The 12,831-nt window shown below is 43.4% G+C and overlaps 1 protein-coding gene and 1 long non-coding RNA gene across 2 annotated transcripts in view; one reads left to right on the top strand and one right to left on the bottom strand.

The window, feature by feature from the left end:
* Positions 1–12,831, bottom strand: part of LOC133614626 (sodium- and chloride-dependent GABA transporter 2-like) — a 31,223-nt gene that overhangs the window by 9,310 nt on the left and 9,082 nt on the right. The window contains exons 4-10 of the mRNA XM_061972748.2: positions 7,118–7,205; positions 6,908–7,040; positions 6,699–6,833; positions 6,515–6,618; positions 4,308–4,432; positions 230–342; positions 23–160 (exon numbers count right to left, since the gene is read on the bottom strand). Coding sequence (XP_061828732.1) covers positions 23–160; positions 230–342; positions 4,308–4,432; positions 6,515–6,618; positions 6,699–6,833; positions 6,908–7,040; positions 7,118–7,205 — 836 coding nt within the window. The remainder of the gene's footprint in view (positions 1–22; positions 161–229; positions 343–4,307; positions 4,433–6,514; positions 6,619–6,698; positions 6,834–6,907; positions 7,041–7,117; positions 7,206–12,831) is intronic.
* LOC133614705 (uncharacterized) overlaps positions 6,010–12,831 on the top strand; it is a 12,928-nt gene continuing 6,106 nt past the window's right edge. Inside the window, exons 1-2 of the long non-coding RNA XR_009816613.1 lie at positions 6,010–7,052; positions 7,124–7,212. This is a non-coding gene — a long non-coding RNA (uncharacterized lncRNA). The remainder of the gene's footprint in view (positions 7,053–7,123; positions 7,213–12,831) is intronic.

Consider the following 12,831-nt stretch of genomic DNA (forward strand, 5'->3'; position numbering starts at 1 on the left):
TCTAAGGAGTATGTATCCCCACATCTGTGATCATGATGAGCTGGGAGAAGAAACATGTGAGGCAAAAGAGGAGAAGGAAAAGTTCCCGCCTGCCCGCCTGGCGCATCACTGCGGGAAACATGTCCACCACGGACGTGATCGCCACCTCCATGGCAACAAACTTTACACAGAAAAAAAAAATAAGAGGGACATTGCAAGGGTGAGTAGTCCCTTAATGAGAAGTCTGTACTTGCGTGTCCAAGCCCAGGAGAATGATCATGAAGAAGAAGCAGATGGACCACAGTTGAGGCAACGGCATCATGGCCACCGCCTGAGGATAAGCGATGAATGCCAAGCCTGGACCTGGAAAGAACACGGCCATGCACTGAGTGGTTCTCAAACTTTTTTCACTAAGTACCAGAGGTGGGACCAAGTCATTGTTTTGCAAGTCACAAGTAAGTCTCAAGTCTTTTCCCTCAAGTCTCGAGTCAAGTCCCGAGTCAAGACAGGCATGTTCCGAGTCAAGTCCAAAGTCAAGACTGGAAAGTCTCAAGTCATGTCCCAAGTCCTTTTAACCAAAAACTAATATATTTACACAGATTGTGTATGCTTTTAGAACACTGTATTTATTTATTAAAACAAGTGCATTTGAAATTGCAGGAAACAAAATAGTACTGACATTGCACTTCATAATAGCACTATTAACCAGTCATTTTAAACATTTAATTCATTCCTTTACAGAATAAACACATTTGAAAAAACAAGTGCAACTGTACTTATTTGCACAAAAGTGTTAACATTGTATTTCCATGGCATACTGCATTGTAACTAGTTTCACAGCAGTTTATATCCTGTTCTTACCTTATCTCATTGATCTCATCTCATACTGTATGTGTGTTTGTGTGCGTTCACATGAAAAACATAACAAATACATGAACATAACAATGAACAGAGTTGTACTTTTTAGATGTCAGGGCCCTATGCAATATGTACACATATTCTTAATATAGTATACATTATAACTGACCTTTATTTGACTATGTTTGTCTTTTTGTAGGTGGCTAAAATATGCGGTGCTGCTGACCGCCGTCTAACGTTACATTACTGTATGTGATACACTGACTAACGTAACGTTAAGTGTAGGTACCTCATGCAACCCTGCTTAAAAAGAATCACTTGACAAAAAGTATGAATAAGGTAGCGAACTGCAGTGGACGCAACAGATTGCTGTGTTTGCAATGACGTTATAACCATAGACATCTTATAAGTAGACGCAGCATTGGCTGCTGTGACGTGAGCAATTTGGCCGCCATCTTGAAGTGGTGATGAGGAGCCGGCGAGGAGCCTAAACTGACAGTTGACAGGTAAAAAACAAAGATGCCGGGCTGGTGTTCAGCGTTTTCCTGCTCAAATGAGCGGACTGTTGAAAATAGGAATCGGGGGATTACTTTTCACAAGTAAGATTTAACATTGACGTACTATTGGTTGTATTTTGTGAAAAGAATATTACCACAGAGTTGAGAAGGAGCAAAGATCTTCAATAGCACTGAAATCGTAGCCGCTAGCAAACAAGAGTATGACCATAATAGAATTGCTTGTCAATGAAATGTATGTTTATGTTTAAGTATTTGGCAGACGCTTTAATCCAAAGCGACATACAGTACACAAAAATACATATAAAACAATCACTGTAAACATTATCATTTAAGGGAAGAATGTAATACAAAATATCAATATATATATATATATATATATATATATATATATACAGGTAAAAGCCAGTAAATTAGAATATTTTGAAAAACTTGATTTATTTCAGTAATTGCATTCAAAAGGTGTAACTTGTACATTATATTTATTCATTGCACACAGACTGATGCATTCAAATGTTTATTTCATTTAATTTTGATGATTTGAAGTGGCAACAAATGAAAATCCAAAATTCCGTGTGTCACAAAATTAGAATATTACTTAAGGCTAATACAAAAAAGGGATTTTTAGAAATGTTGGCCAACTGAAAAGTATGAAAATGAAAAATATGAGCATGTACAATACTCAATACTTGGTTGGAGCTCCTTTTGCCTCAATTACTGCGTTAATGCGGCGTGGCATGGAGTCGATGAGTTTCTGGCACTGCTCAGGTGTTATGAGAGCCCAGGTTGCTCTGATAGTGGCCTTCAACTCTTCTGCGTTTTTGGGTCTGGCATTCTGCATCTTCCTTTTCACAATACCCCACAGATTTTCTATGGGGCTAAGGTCAGGGGAGTTGGCGGGCCAATTTAGAACAGAAATACCATGGTCCGTAAACCAGGCACGGGTAGATTTTGCGCTGTGTGCAGGCGCCAAGTCCTGTTGGAACTTGAAATCTCCATCTCCATAGAGCAGGTCAGCAGCAGGAAGCATGAAGTGCTCTAAAACTTGCTGGTAGACGGCTGCATTGACCCTGGATCTCAGGAAACAGAGTGGACCGACACCAGCAGATGACATGGCACCCCAAACCATCACTGATGGTGGAAACTTTACACTAGACTTCAGGCAATGTGGATCCTGTGCCTCTCCTGTCTTCCTCCAGACTCTGGGACCTCGATTTCCAAAGGAAATGCAAAATTTGCATGGTTGGGTGATGGTTTGGGGTGCCATGTCATCTGCTGGTGTCGGTCCACTCGGTTTCCTGAGATCCAGGGTCAACGCAGCCGTCTACCAGCAAGTTTTAGAGCACTTCATGCTTCCTGCTGCTGACCTGCTCTATGGAGATGGAGATTTCAAGTTCCAACAGGACTTGGCGCCTGCACACAGCGCAAAATCTACCCGTGCCTGGTTTACGGACCATGGTATTTCTGTTCTAAATTGGCCCGCCAACTCCCCTGACCTTAGCCCCATAGAAAATCTGTGGGGTATTGTGAAAAGGAAGATGCAGAATGCCAGACCCAAAAACGCAGAAGAGTTGAAGGCCACTATCAGAGCAACCTGGGCTCTCATAACACCTGAGCAGTGCCAGAAACTCATCGACTCCATGCCACGCCGCAATAACGCAGTAATTGAGGCAAAAGGAGCTCCAACCAAGTATTGAGTATTGTACATGCTCATATTTTTCATTTTCATACTTTTCAGTTGGCCAACATTTCTAAAAATCCCTTTTTTGTTTTAGCCTTAAGTAATATTCTAATTTTGTGACACACTGAATTTTGGATTTTCATTTGTTGCCACTTCAAATCATCAAAATTAAATGAAATAAACATTTGAATGCATCAGTCTGTGTGCAATGAATAAATATAATGTACAAGTTACACCTTTTGAATGCAATTACTGAAATAAATCAAGTTTTTCAAAATATTCTAATTTACTGGCTTTTACCTGTATATATCAAGTGTCAAGACATAATAAACTCTCTGCTGCTGCAGCAACAGAGATACAGTCTATAAGTCCCTAAGATATATATATATCTAATGTATTGATACATTGTTTATGTAGGATATACGCATGTATATCATATTGTATCTTCCATTTAAAAATAGCGGACTGTTTTTTTCTCCCTTCTCTGGAATTATACTCCCAGTTTTGATCTCGGACGTCTGGTCACTTAAAGCATATAAGAAAATTCTATTACTGTTAAGCAAACAATGAATAATAAAACACGCTAAAACATGTGTCCTTTATCATAGCTACACGTATGACAAAAAAGCGCGTGAAAATCAGTGGTATTCAGTGAGGTAAAATGAATTAAATGCGCTGACAGTTCATTGCTCCTGTCAAATGAATTGCACTGAGTGGAGCGGATCACCACTCCAAGATGGCGGCCCCGCGTCTCGTCAGCGCCAGTAGCGCTCGATGCTGCGTCTACTAATAAGATGTCTATGGCTACCCTCATGTTACTCTACACTTGCTAACCAGCTCTCCTTCACTTTACTAATCATTTATGGTCCAATATTGGTGAGCTTGTTCAAATTATAAACACATTTCCTCTCCTTAATTTTGCTTATGTGCCTAAATAGACAAAGTTTCTGCAGTGTGTTTAGCTAATTGTATACTATATATTAGCATAGTAAGCTAACAGTTGCTTAACTTTCTATTGTTGTCGTGTTTGGAATGTTTTTTATAATTTGACATACCTAGCTAATTGACAACATAACAAATATTTACATTTTCAGTCATTATCTTTAGTGTAGAAGCTAACTGTGTATATGAAGAGCGCCATGACAGCAGTGCCTGTCGTGTGAGTGAACATCCAAGATACCTTTTTGACTGTGGTTAAAACACCTGTGTATTTTTATCCCTCTTTCGCTCCTTTTTAATCATTAGGTGCCATTTTAGGAAGGTTTAAAGCTTACCAGACTCTGCTACTTCTGCAATTGGAACTCCCTGCTCATGAGCCATGAACCCCAGCACAGAGAAGACCGCGAAACCAGCCACCACACTGGTACAACTGTTCAGTAAGCACAGCCACAAACAGTCTCTGCAACACACAAACACACTTTTTTTTACTGCAACACATCTGTAGTACAACTCAGCTCATTACTCTTTATAATTCAGACCATGTGCTTCTGATGTACAGTTGTAAAATAATCAGTGAGGGGTGTTCAAATTGGAGACAAATTGTTTTATTTTTGATGGCCGCAGCTAAAACAAACTTGCCAACACTCCCGGATTTTCCGGGAGACTCCCGAAATTCAGCGCCTCTCCCGAAAACCTCCCGGGACAAATTTTCTCCCGAAATTCAGGCGGAGCTGGAGGCCACGCCCCTTCCAGCTTCATGCAGACCTGAGTGACGTGTTGACAGCCTGTTCACACGTCCGCTTTCCCACAATATAAACAGCTAATGATCGAGGGCGAGTTCTTGGTTTCTTATGTGGGTTGATTGTTAGGCAGTTTCATTAACGTCCTCCCAGCGCGGTAACAACACACAACAACAGCAGTCAAGTTTCCGTCTACAGTAAAGCAGTTCGTCTGCCGTAAACAGCAATGTTGTGACACTTTTAAACAGGACAATACTGCCATCTACTGTACATGCATATGTGACCAACCCATAATGTGTCACATTTTTATGTTGATTTATTTATTTTATTTTGTGGTTTGAATTCATTTTTGGAGCTGTCATTACACATTTATCAGTATTCACATTGGTCAGTAGGGGGCAGTAGGGCGTTTCTTCCCAATTGAACGCTATCACCTGCAGACCGGAAGTGTCTTGTCATTCTGATGAGCGCGACCAGTCTGTGAACAATTGAAACGTCCTGTGTGCTTTTTCCTCCTGTATATACAGGTTAGTTTTGGTGAATCAACTCACTGAATAATATCCATGTGATCTTTATCAGTTTAAGTACATATTCTGATGGTGGAGCCTAACTCTAAAGTGTTTGTTAGTTGTAGTTTGTATTTGTGAATGAATCCAGTGCACAGCTGCAGTAATCAATACAAAAAGGCGACGTGAGTGCGCAATGTTTATATAGGAACTTCTGATCCTAATTCAGACTCCCAAATTAGAGCTCCCGTTTTCTTATTGATTTTATAATGTATATTTGTATAATGTGTGTGTTCTGAAATAGTGACAGAGAATAGAACAAGGATGGACAATTCAACCCTTAACTCAACAATGAGTAGATGAGTGTTATATGTGTGTACATGTGTAAATAAATGAACACTGAAATTCAAGTATTTCTTTTATTTATATATATATATATATATATATATATATATATATATATATATATATATATATATATATATATATATATATAATGTAATAAAATATATATATATATATATATAGCTAGAATTCACTGAAAGTCAAGTATTTCTTATATATATATATCTTAACCACGCCCCCCCGCCCCACCCCCAACCACGTCCCCCACCCCCCACCTCCCGAAATTGGAGGTCTCAAGGTTGGCAAGTATGAGCTAAAAGAGGATCATTTGCAACATGTACAATAATTTTACATGTGAAAATTATAAGCCTGTGATAGTTTATACAACTGAAATCGCTCTCAAATCTCCTACATTGCCACAGAAATATATTAAAAGTTTGTACATGTTAAAAATCAATGTCATATGCAGTTGTAATTTCAAGTGAAACTGTATAATGCAAATTATACATGTGCCAGTACATAGGTGTTACAGTTTCAAATGAAGTCAATTGCCAATTTACTGCACTCACTCTATTGTGGCAATTTCCCTTTGCCTACAAAAAAATGCAAAATACATAATTTCCTTTCATTGATTATAATAAAGGATACAGGCAATACAATAAACAATGTTCAGCTGTAAAAAAAAACACATATATTTATTCCAAGTCTTCTATTGTAGTTTTGGCAGTGGCATTGAACTAATTTGCTCCATGGAGTTTTGAGTTATGTGTTTCTAATATTTGCAAAATAACCAACATTTTGGAAATGGTTGTCCCTATAATAAAGTAAAGTTAACGTACATGTTGGATATTAAAACAAGCATTATTATATGTGTAAAGCCAGACTGACATCAGATTATGCCTGTGTACCTAATGTTGTGGATTGTCAGGGTTGCTTCCGGGTGACACTTACTTGTAGCAGTTGTTGCTGTAAGGGTTATAGCTGCCCAGTACAGTGAGCGTGCCCACACCAAGGCTGTATGAGAAGAAGATCTGGGCGCCAGCTTCCATCCACACCTGTCAAAACCCCACTTACTGACAAATTAGTGTGTTTTGCTCTTTGCAGTGTTTTCTTACCATTGCGTAACAGCACATACCTGAGGGTCTGTAAGTCGGGACAGTTCAGGAAGAAGGTAGAACACCACTCCTTGTCTGGCCCCAGGAAGAGTGAGTCCACGGATCAAAAGGATGAGCAGCATGACGTAGGGGAAGGTGGCGGTGAAATACACCACCTGGAAAGGAAAATCAAAGTTAAATGCATTTAAATGAGATATGACACACCGGCTGCCATTTTTCAAATCTTTACCTTTCCGGTAGATTTAACCCCTTTCCAGATGCAGAAGTAACATATGATCCACATGGCGATGAGGCACAGCAGCACCTCCCACCTAATGCTGCCGATCTCCTCAATGCCCTCTGAGATGTTCAACACCCTACGTCTATAAATATATGTATGTTTTATGGTATGAAAAAAATGCATTTGGATGCTATTAATTAATGTATTTATTGTTCATACTCCCAGAATTCTGTTGCTGCTGAAGTTCCATTGGTGTGGTTGCTGCCCTCCAGTGTGTGATTTCTTGTTGTAAAGTCTACACAATCCACTGACGGGTAAGAGACAAAAGTTCAAAGATAGTCATCTATACAGTATGTCTCTTTTGTTTTACTGGTAGCTGCCTGAACTGTTGTAGGCACTAGTTATAACATTTAGAAAAGTAGGCACTAGTTATAACAATTACAAAATTAAACATTTTTTTCCGAAAAAAAATCCTTAAACCCTTTTAAGACATTTGTTATAGTCAAAATTACACTATACATGTTTAATGTTCTTTTTTCTTTCTATTTATGGCCTTTTTTTAAATTTCGACAACTTTTCGATTTTGAAAATGATTTTTATTCTATTTAATACAATTTGAAAAGAAAATATATATATGTGTGTGTGTGTGTGTGTGTGTGTGTGTGTGTGTGTGTGTGTGTGTGTGTGTGTGTGTGTGTGTGTGTGTGTGTGTGTGTGTGTGTGTGTGTGTGTGTGTGTGTGTGTGTGTGTGTGTGTGTGTGTGTGTGTGTGTGTGTGTGTGTGTGTGTGTGTGTGTGTGTGTGTGTGTGTGTTTTAAAGGAATGGCTAAATCAGGCTAGAATTAAGGTTTTACAATGGCCTTCCCAAATTCCTGACTTAAACGTGTGGACAATACTGAAGAAACAAGTCCATGTCAGAAAACCATAACATTTAGCTGAACTGCATTCATTTTGTCAAGAGGAGTGGTCAAAAACTCAACCAGAAGCTTGTGGATGGCTACCAAAAGCGCCTTATTGCAGTGAAACTTACCAAGGGACATGTAACCAAATATTAACATTGCTGTATGTATACTTTTACTATATCACAGAGAGATAACTATCTTCTGCAGCTTTTGACATACTAAGCTACTGCTGCTGCATCACCTCTGATCTGGTGAAAGTTAATTAAAGATTATCAATCATGCTCCCTCATCACTTGTATAGTCGTAGAAAGTTGTCATAAACCGAGAAGTGGGTCAACTTTGAAATTGAATTTACTGAGGAATATGTACATATAAATGAAATAAAAAATAAATATATATATATATATATATATATATATTATTTATTTATTTAGATGTGTATATATATGTGTATATATAATTTAGATGTATGTATGTATGTATGTGTATATATATGAATAAATACATAAATATATATATGACTTAGACTTCTTTTTATTGTCATTCAAATTTGAACTTTGCAGTACAAATAAGAACGAAATTTCGTTGCATTAGCTCATGGTAGTGCAGGATAAAAGAGCAATAAGGTGCAGATATAAATGAATAGATTACTGTACAGATAAATATATTGCACTTTTGCATATACATCCACGTTTATGGATGTATGTTATATTGTCTTTATATTCCAGCGAGTTAATCAATTCTGGGGGGGAATTGAGGATATATATATATATATATATATATATATCTATCCTCAATGCATCCATCCCATCCATCCATCTTCTTCCGCTTATCCGAGGTCGGGTCGCGGGGGCAGCAGCCTAAGCAGGGAAGCCCAGACTTCCCTCTCCCCAGCCACTTCGTCCAGCTCTTCCTGTGGGACCCCGAGGCGTTCCCAGGCCAGCCGGGAGACATAGTCTTCCCAACTTGTCTTCCCCGCGGCCTCCTACCGGTCGGACGTGCCCTAAACACCTCCCTAGGGAGGCGTTCGGGTGGCATCCTGACCAGATGCCCGAACCACCTCATCTGGCTCCTCTCAATGTGGAGGAGCAGCGGCTTTACTTTGAGCTCCTCCCGGATGGCAGAGCTTCTCACCCTATCTCTAAGAGAGAGCCCCGCCACCCGGCGGAGGAAACTCATTTCGGCCGCTTGTACCCGTGATCTTGTCCTTTCGGTCATAACCCAAAGCTCATGACCATAGGTGAGGATGGGAACGTAGATCGACCGGTAAATTGAGAGCTTTGCCTTCCGGCTCAGCTCCTTCTTCACCACAACGGATCGATACAGCGTCCGCATTACTGAAAACGCCGCACTGATCCGCCTGTCGATCTCACGATCCACTCTTCCCCCACTCGTGAACAAGACTCCGAGGTACTTGAACTCCTCCACTTGGGGCAAGATCTCCTCCCCAACCCGGAGATGGCACCCCACCCTTTTCCGGGCGAGAACCATGGACTCGGACTTGGAGGTGCTGATTCTCATCCCAGTCGCTTCACACTCAGCTGCGAACCGATCCAGTGAGAGCTGAAGATCCTGGCCAGATGAAGCCATCAGGACCACATCATCTGCAAAAAGCAGAGACCTAATCCTGCAGCCACCAAACCAGATCCCCTCAACGCCTTGACTGCGCCTAGAAATTCTGTCCATAAAAGTTATGAACAGAATCGGTGACAAAGGGCAGCCTTGGCGGAGTCCAACCCTCACTGGAAACGTGTCCGACTTACTACCGGCAATGCGGACCAAGCTCTGGCACTGATCATACAGGGAGCGGACTGCCACAATCAGACAGTCCGATACCCCATACTCTCTGAGCACTCCCCACAGGACTTCCCGAGGGACACAGTCGAATGCCTTCTCCAAGTCCACAAAACACATGTAGACTGGTTGGGCAAACTCCCATGCACCCTCAAGGACCCTGCCGAGAGTATAGAGCTGGTCCACAGTTCCACGACCAGGACGAAAACCACACTGTTCCTCCTGAATCCGAGGTTCGACTATCCGGCGTAGCCTCCTCTCCAGTACACCTGAATAGACCTTACCGGGAAGGCTGAGGAGTGTGATCCCACGATAGTTAGAACACATCCTCCGGTTCCCCTTCTTAAAGAGAGGAACCACCACCCCGGTCTGCCAATCCAGTGGTACCGCCCCCGATGTCCACGCGATGCTGCAGAGTCTTGTCAACCAAGACAGCCCCACAGCATCCAGAGCCAACTTTGCCAGGATCCTCTTCGTGGACTTCAGCTCCACCTTCAACTCCCTACAGAAGCATCTACTGATCCGGAAACTACACCAGCTCAACATCCCCCCTCAGCTGATCCACCTCACCCACAACTTCCTCACCGACCGATTGCAAGCAGTAAGGGTGGGCTCAAACACATCCCCGATGCTTACCATCAACACCGGGGTCCCACAGGGATGTGTGTTGAGCCCTTTCCTGTACACACTCTACACCAATGACTGCCGTAGCATCTCACCCACCACAACGTACTTAAAATACTCAGATGACACAGCCATTCTCGCACTCCTCTCCAACAGTCAATCCATCCTGGACTATCATAACACAGTCAAACATTTCACAGAGTCATGCACAGCCAGTTATCTGGAAATCAATGTCAATAAAACAAAAGAAATATGGTTCAACCCCCCCTCAACTCAGAACCCCATCATCATAAACACACAAACAGTTAAAACAGTTGACACTCTTAAATACCTGGGCATAACCTTGGACAATAAACTCACCTTTGATCAACACACCACGGACATTCAAAAAAGAAGTCAACAAAGACTGTCAGCCATCCGGAAACTTAAAGGACTATACGTTGCACCTCATCTCCTGTTATTACTTTACCAAAGCATTGTTCAACCCATCCTTCTGTACTGTTCCACATGTTTTTTCACCATGCTTTCTGTAACCAACCGGACCAAACTCACACGCATTACAAACATAGCAGCTAAAATCATCGGCCTACCCACACCCAACATTTCAGACATAAACCACAGGTCCATCACCCGACTGGCAAAAACAATAGTTCAGGATATCACTCACCCACTACACTAATACATCATCCCACTACCATCAGGGCGCAGGTACAGAACAATCAAATTCCGGAGGGCCCGCCTCAGGAAAAGCCTGATCCCTGCAGCTATAGCCGCCCTTAACAGCAGGCCCGGCCGACCTGTCTGACAAGCCTGTAAATGTGTGTTAGTCATGTATGATGTCTTTTTGTTATTTTTTATTTTTTTGTGTGATGTGTAATGTGTAATGTGTAATGTCTAGTGTTTAAATGTACGGCAGTGACAATGAATTTCCCCAAGGGGACCAATAAATCTAATCTAATCTAAAATCTTAAGGAACTCCGGGCGGATCTCATCTACCCCCGGGGCCTTGCCACCGAGGAGCTTTTTAACTACCTCAGCAACCTCAGCCCCAGAAATAGGAGAGCCCACCACAGACTCCCCAGGCACTGCTTCCTCATAGGAAGACGTGTTGGTGGGATTGAGGAGGTCTTCGAAGTATTCCCTCCACCGATCCACAACATCCGCAGTCGAGGTCAGCAGAACACCATCCTCACCATACACGGTGTTGATAGTGCACTGCTTCCCCTTCCTGAGGCGGCGGATGGTGGTCCAGAATTGCTTCGAAGCCATCCGGAAGTCGTTTTCCATGGCCTCACCGAACTCCTCCCATGTCCGAGTTTTTGCCTCTGCGACTGCTGAAGCCGCACACCGCTTGGCCTGTCGGTACCCGTCCGCTGCCTCAGGAGTCCTATGAGCCAAAAGAACCCGATAGGACTCCTTCTTCAGCTTGACGGCATCCCTCACCGCCGGTGTCCACCAACGGGTTCTAGGATTACCGCCACGACAAGCACCAACTACCTTGCGGCCACAGCTACTATCAGCCGCCTCGACAATAGAGGCGCGGAACATGGTCCATTCGGACTCAATGTCCAGCACCTCCCTCGTGACATGTTCAAAGTTCTTCCGGAGGTGGGAATTGAAACTCTCTCTGACAGGAGACTCTGCCAGACGTTCCCAGCAAACCCTCACCATGCGTTTGGGCCTGCCAGGTCTGTCCGGCATCCTCCCCCACCATCGCAGCCAACTCACCACCAGGTGGTGATCGGTAGAAAGCTCTGCCCCTCTCTTCACCCGAGTGTCCAAAACATGAGGCCGCAAATCCGATGACACAACTACAAAGTCGATCATGGAACTGCGGCCTAGGGTGTCCTGGTGCCAAGTGCACATATGGACACCCTTATGCTTGAACATGGTGTTCGTTATGGACAATCTGTGACGGGCACAAAAGTCCAATAACAAAACACCGCTCGGGTTCAGATCCGGGCAGCCATTCTTCCCAATCACGCCTCTCCAGGTTTCACTGTCGCTGCCAACATGAGCATTGAAGTCCCCCAGTAGAACGAGGGAATCACCCGGGGGAGCACTCTCAAGTACTCCCTCGAGTGAATCCAAAAAAGGGTGGGTACTCTGAGCTGCGGTTTGGCGCGTAAGCGCAAACCACAGTCAGGACCCGTCCCCCCACCCGAAGGCGGAGGGAAGCTACCCTCTTGTCCACCGGGTTGAACTCCAACGTGCAGGCTCTGAGCCGGGGGGAAACAAGAATTGCCACCCCAGCCCGTCGCCTCTCACTTCCAGCAACGCCAGAGTGGAAGAGAGTCCAGCCCCTCTCGAGAGAACTGGTTCCAGAGCCCTTGCTGTGCGTCGAAGTGAGTCCGACTATGTCTAGCCGGAACTTCTCCACCTCGCGCACTAGCTCAGGTTCCTTCCCCCCCCCAGCGAGGTGACGTTCCACGTCCCAAGAGCTAGCTTCTGTAGCCGAGGATCGGACCGCCAAGTGCCCTGCCCTCGGCTACCGCCCAGCTCACATCGCACCCGACCTCTATGACCCCTGCTATGGGTGGTGAGCCCATTGGAGGGGGGACCCACGTTGCCTCTTCGGGCTGTGCCCGGCCGGGCCCCATGGGGACAGGCCCGG

The sequence above is a fragment of the Nerophis lumbriciformis genome, linkage group LG17, assembly GCF_033978685.3.
Source record: "Nerophis lumbriciformis linkage group LG17, RoL_Nlum_v2.1, whole genome shotgun sequence".
NCBI lineage: Eukaryota > Metazoa > Chordata > Actinopteri > Syngnathiformes > Syngnathidae > Nerophis > Nerophis lumbriciformis.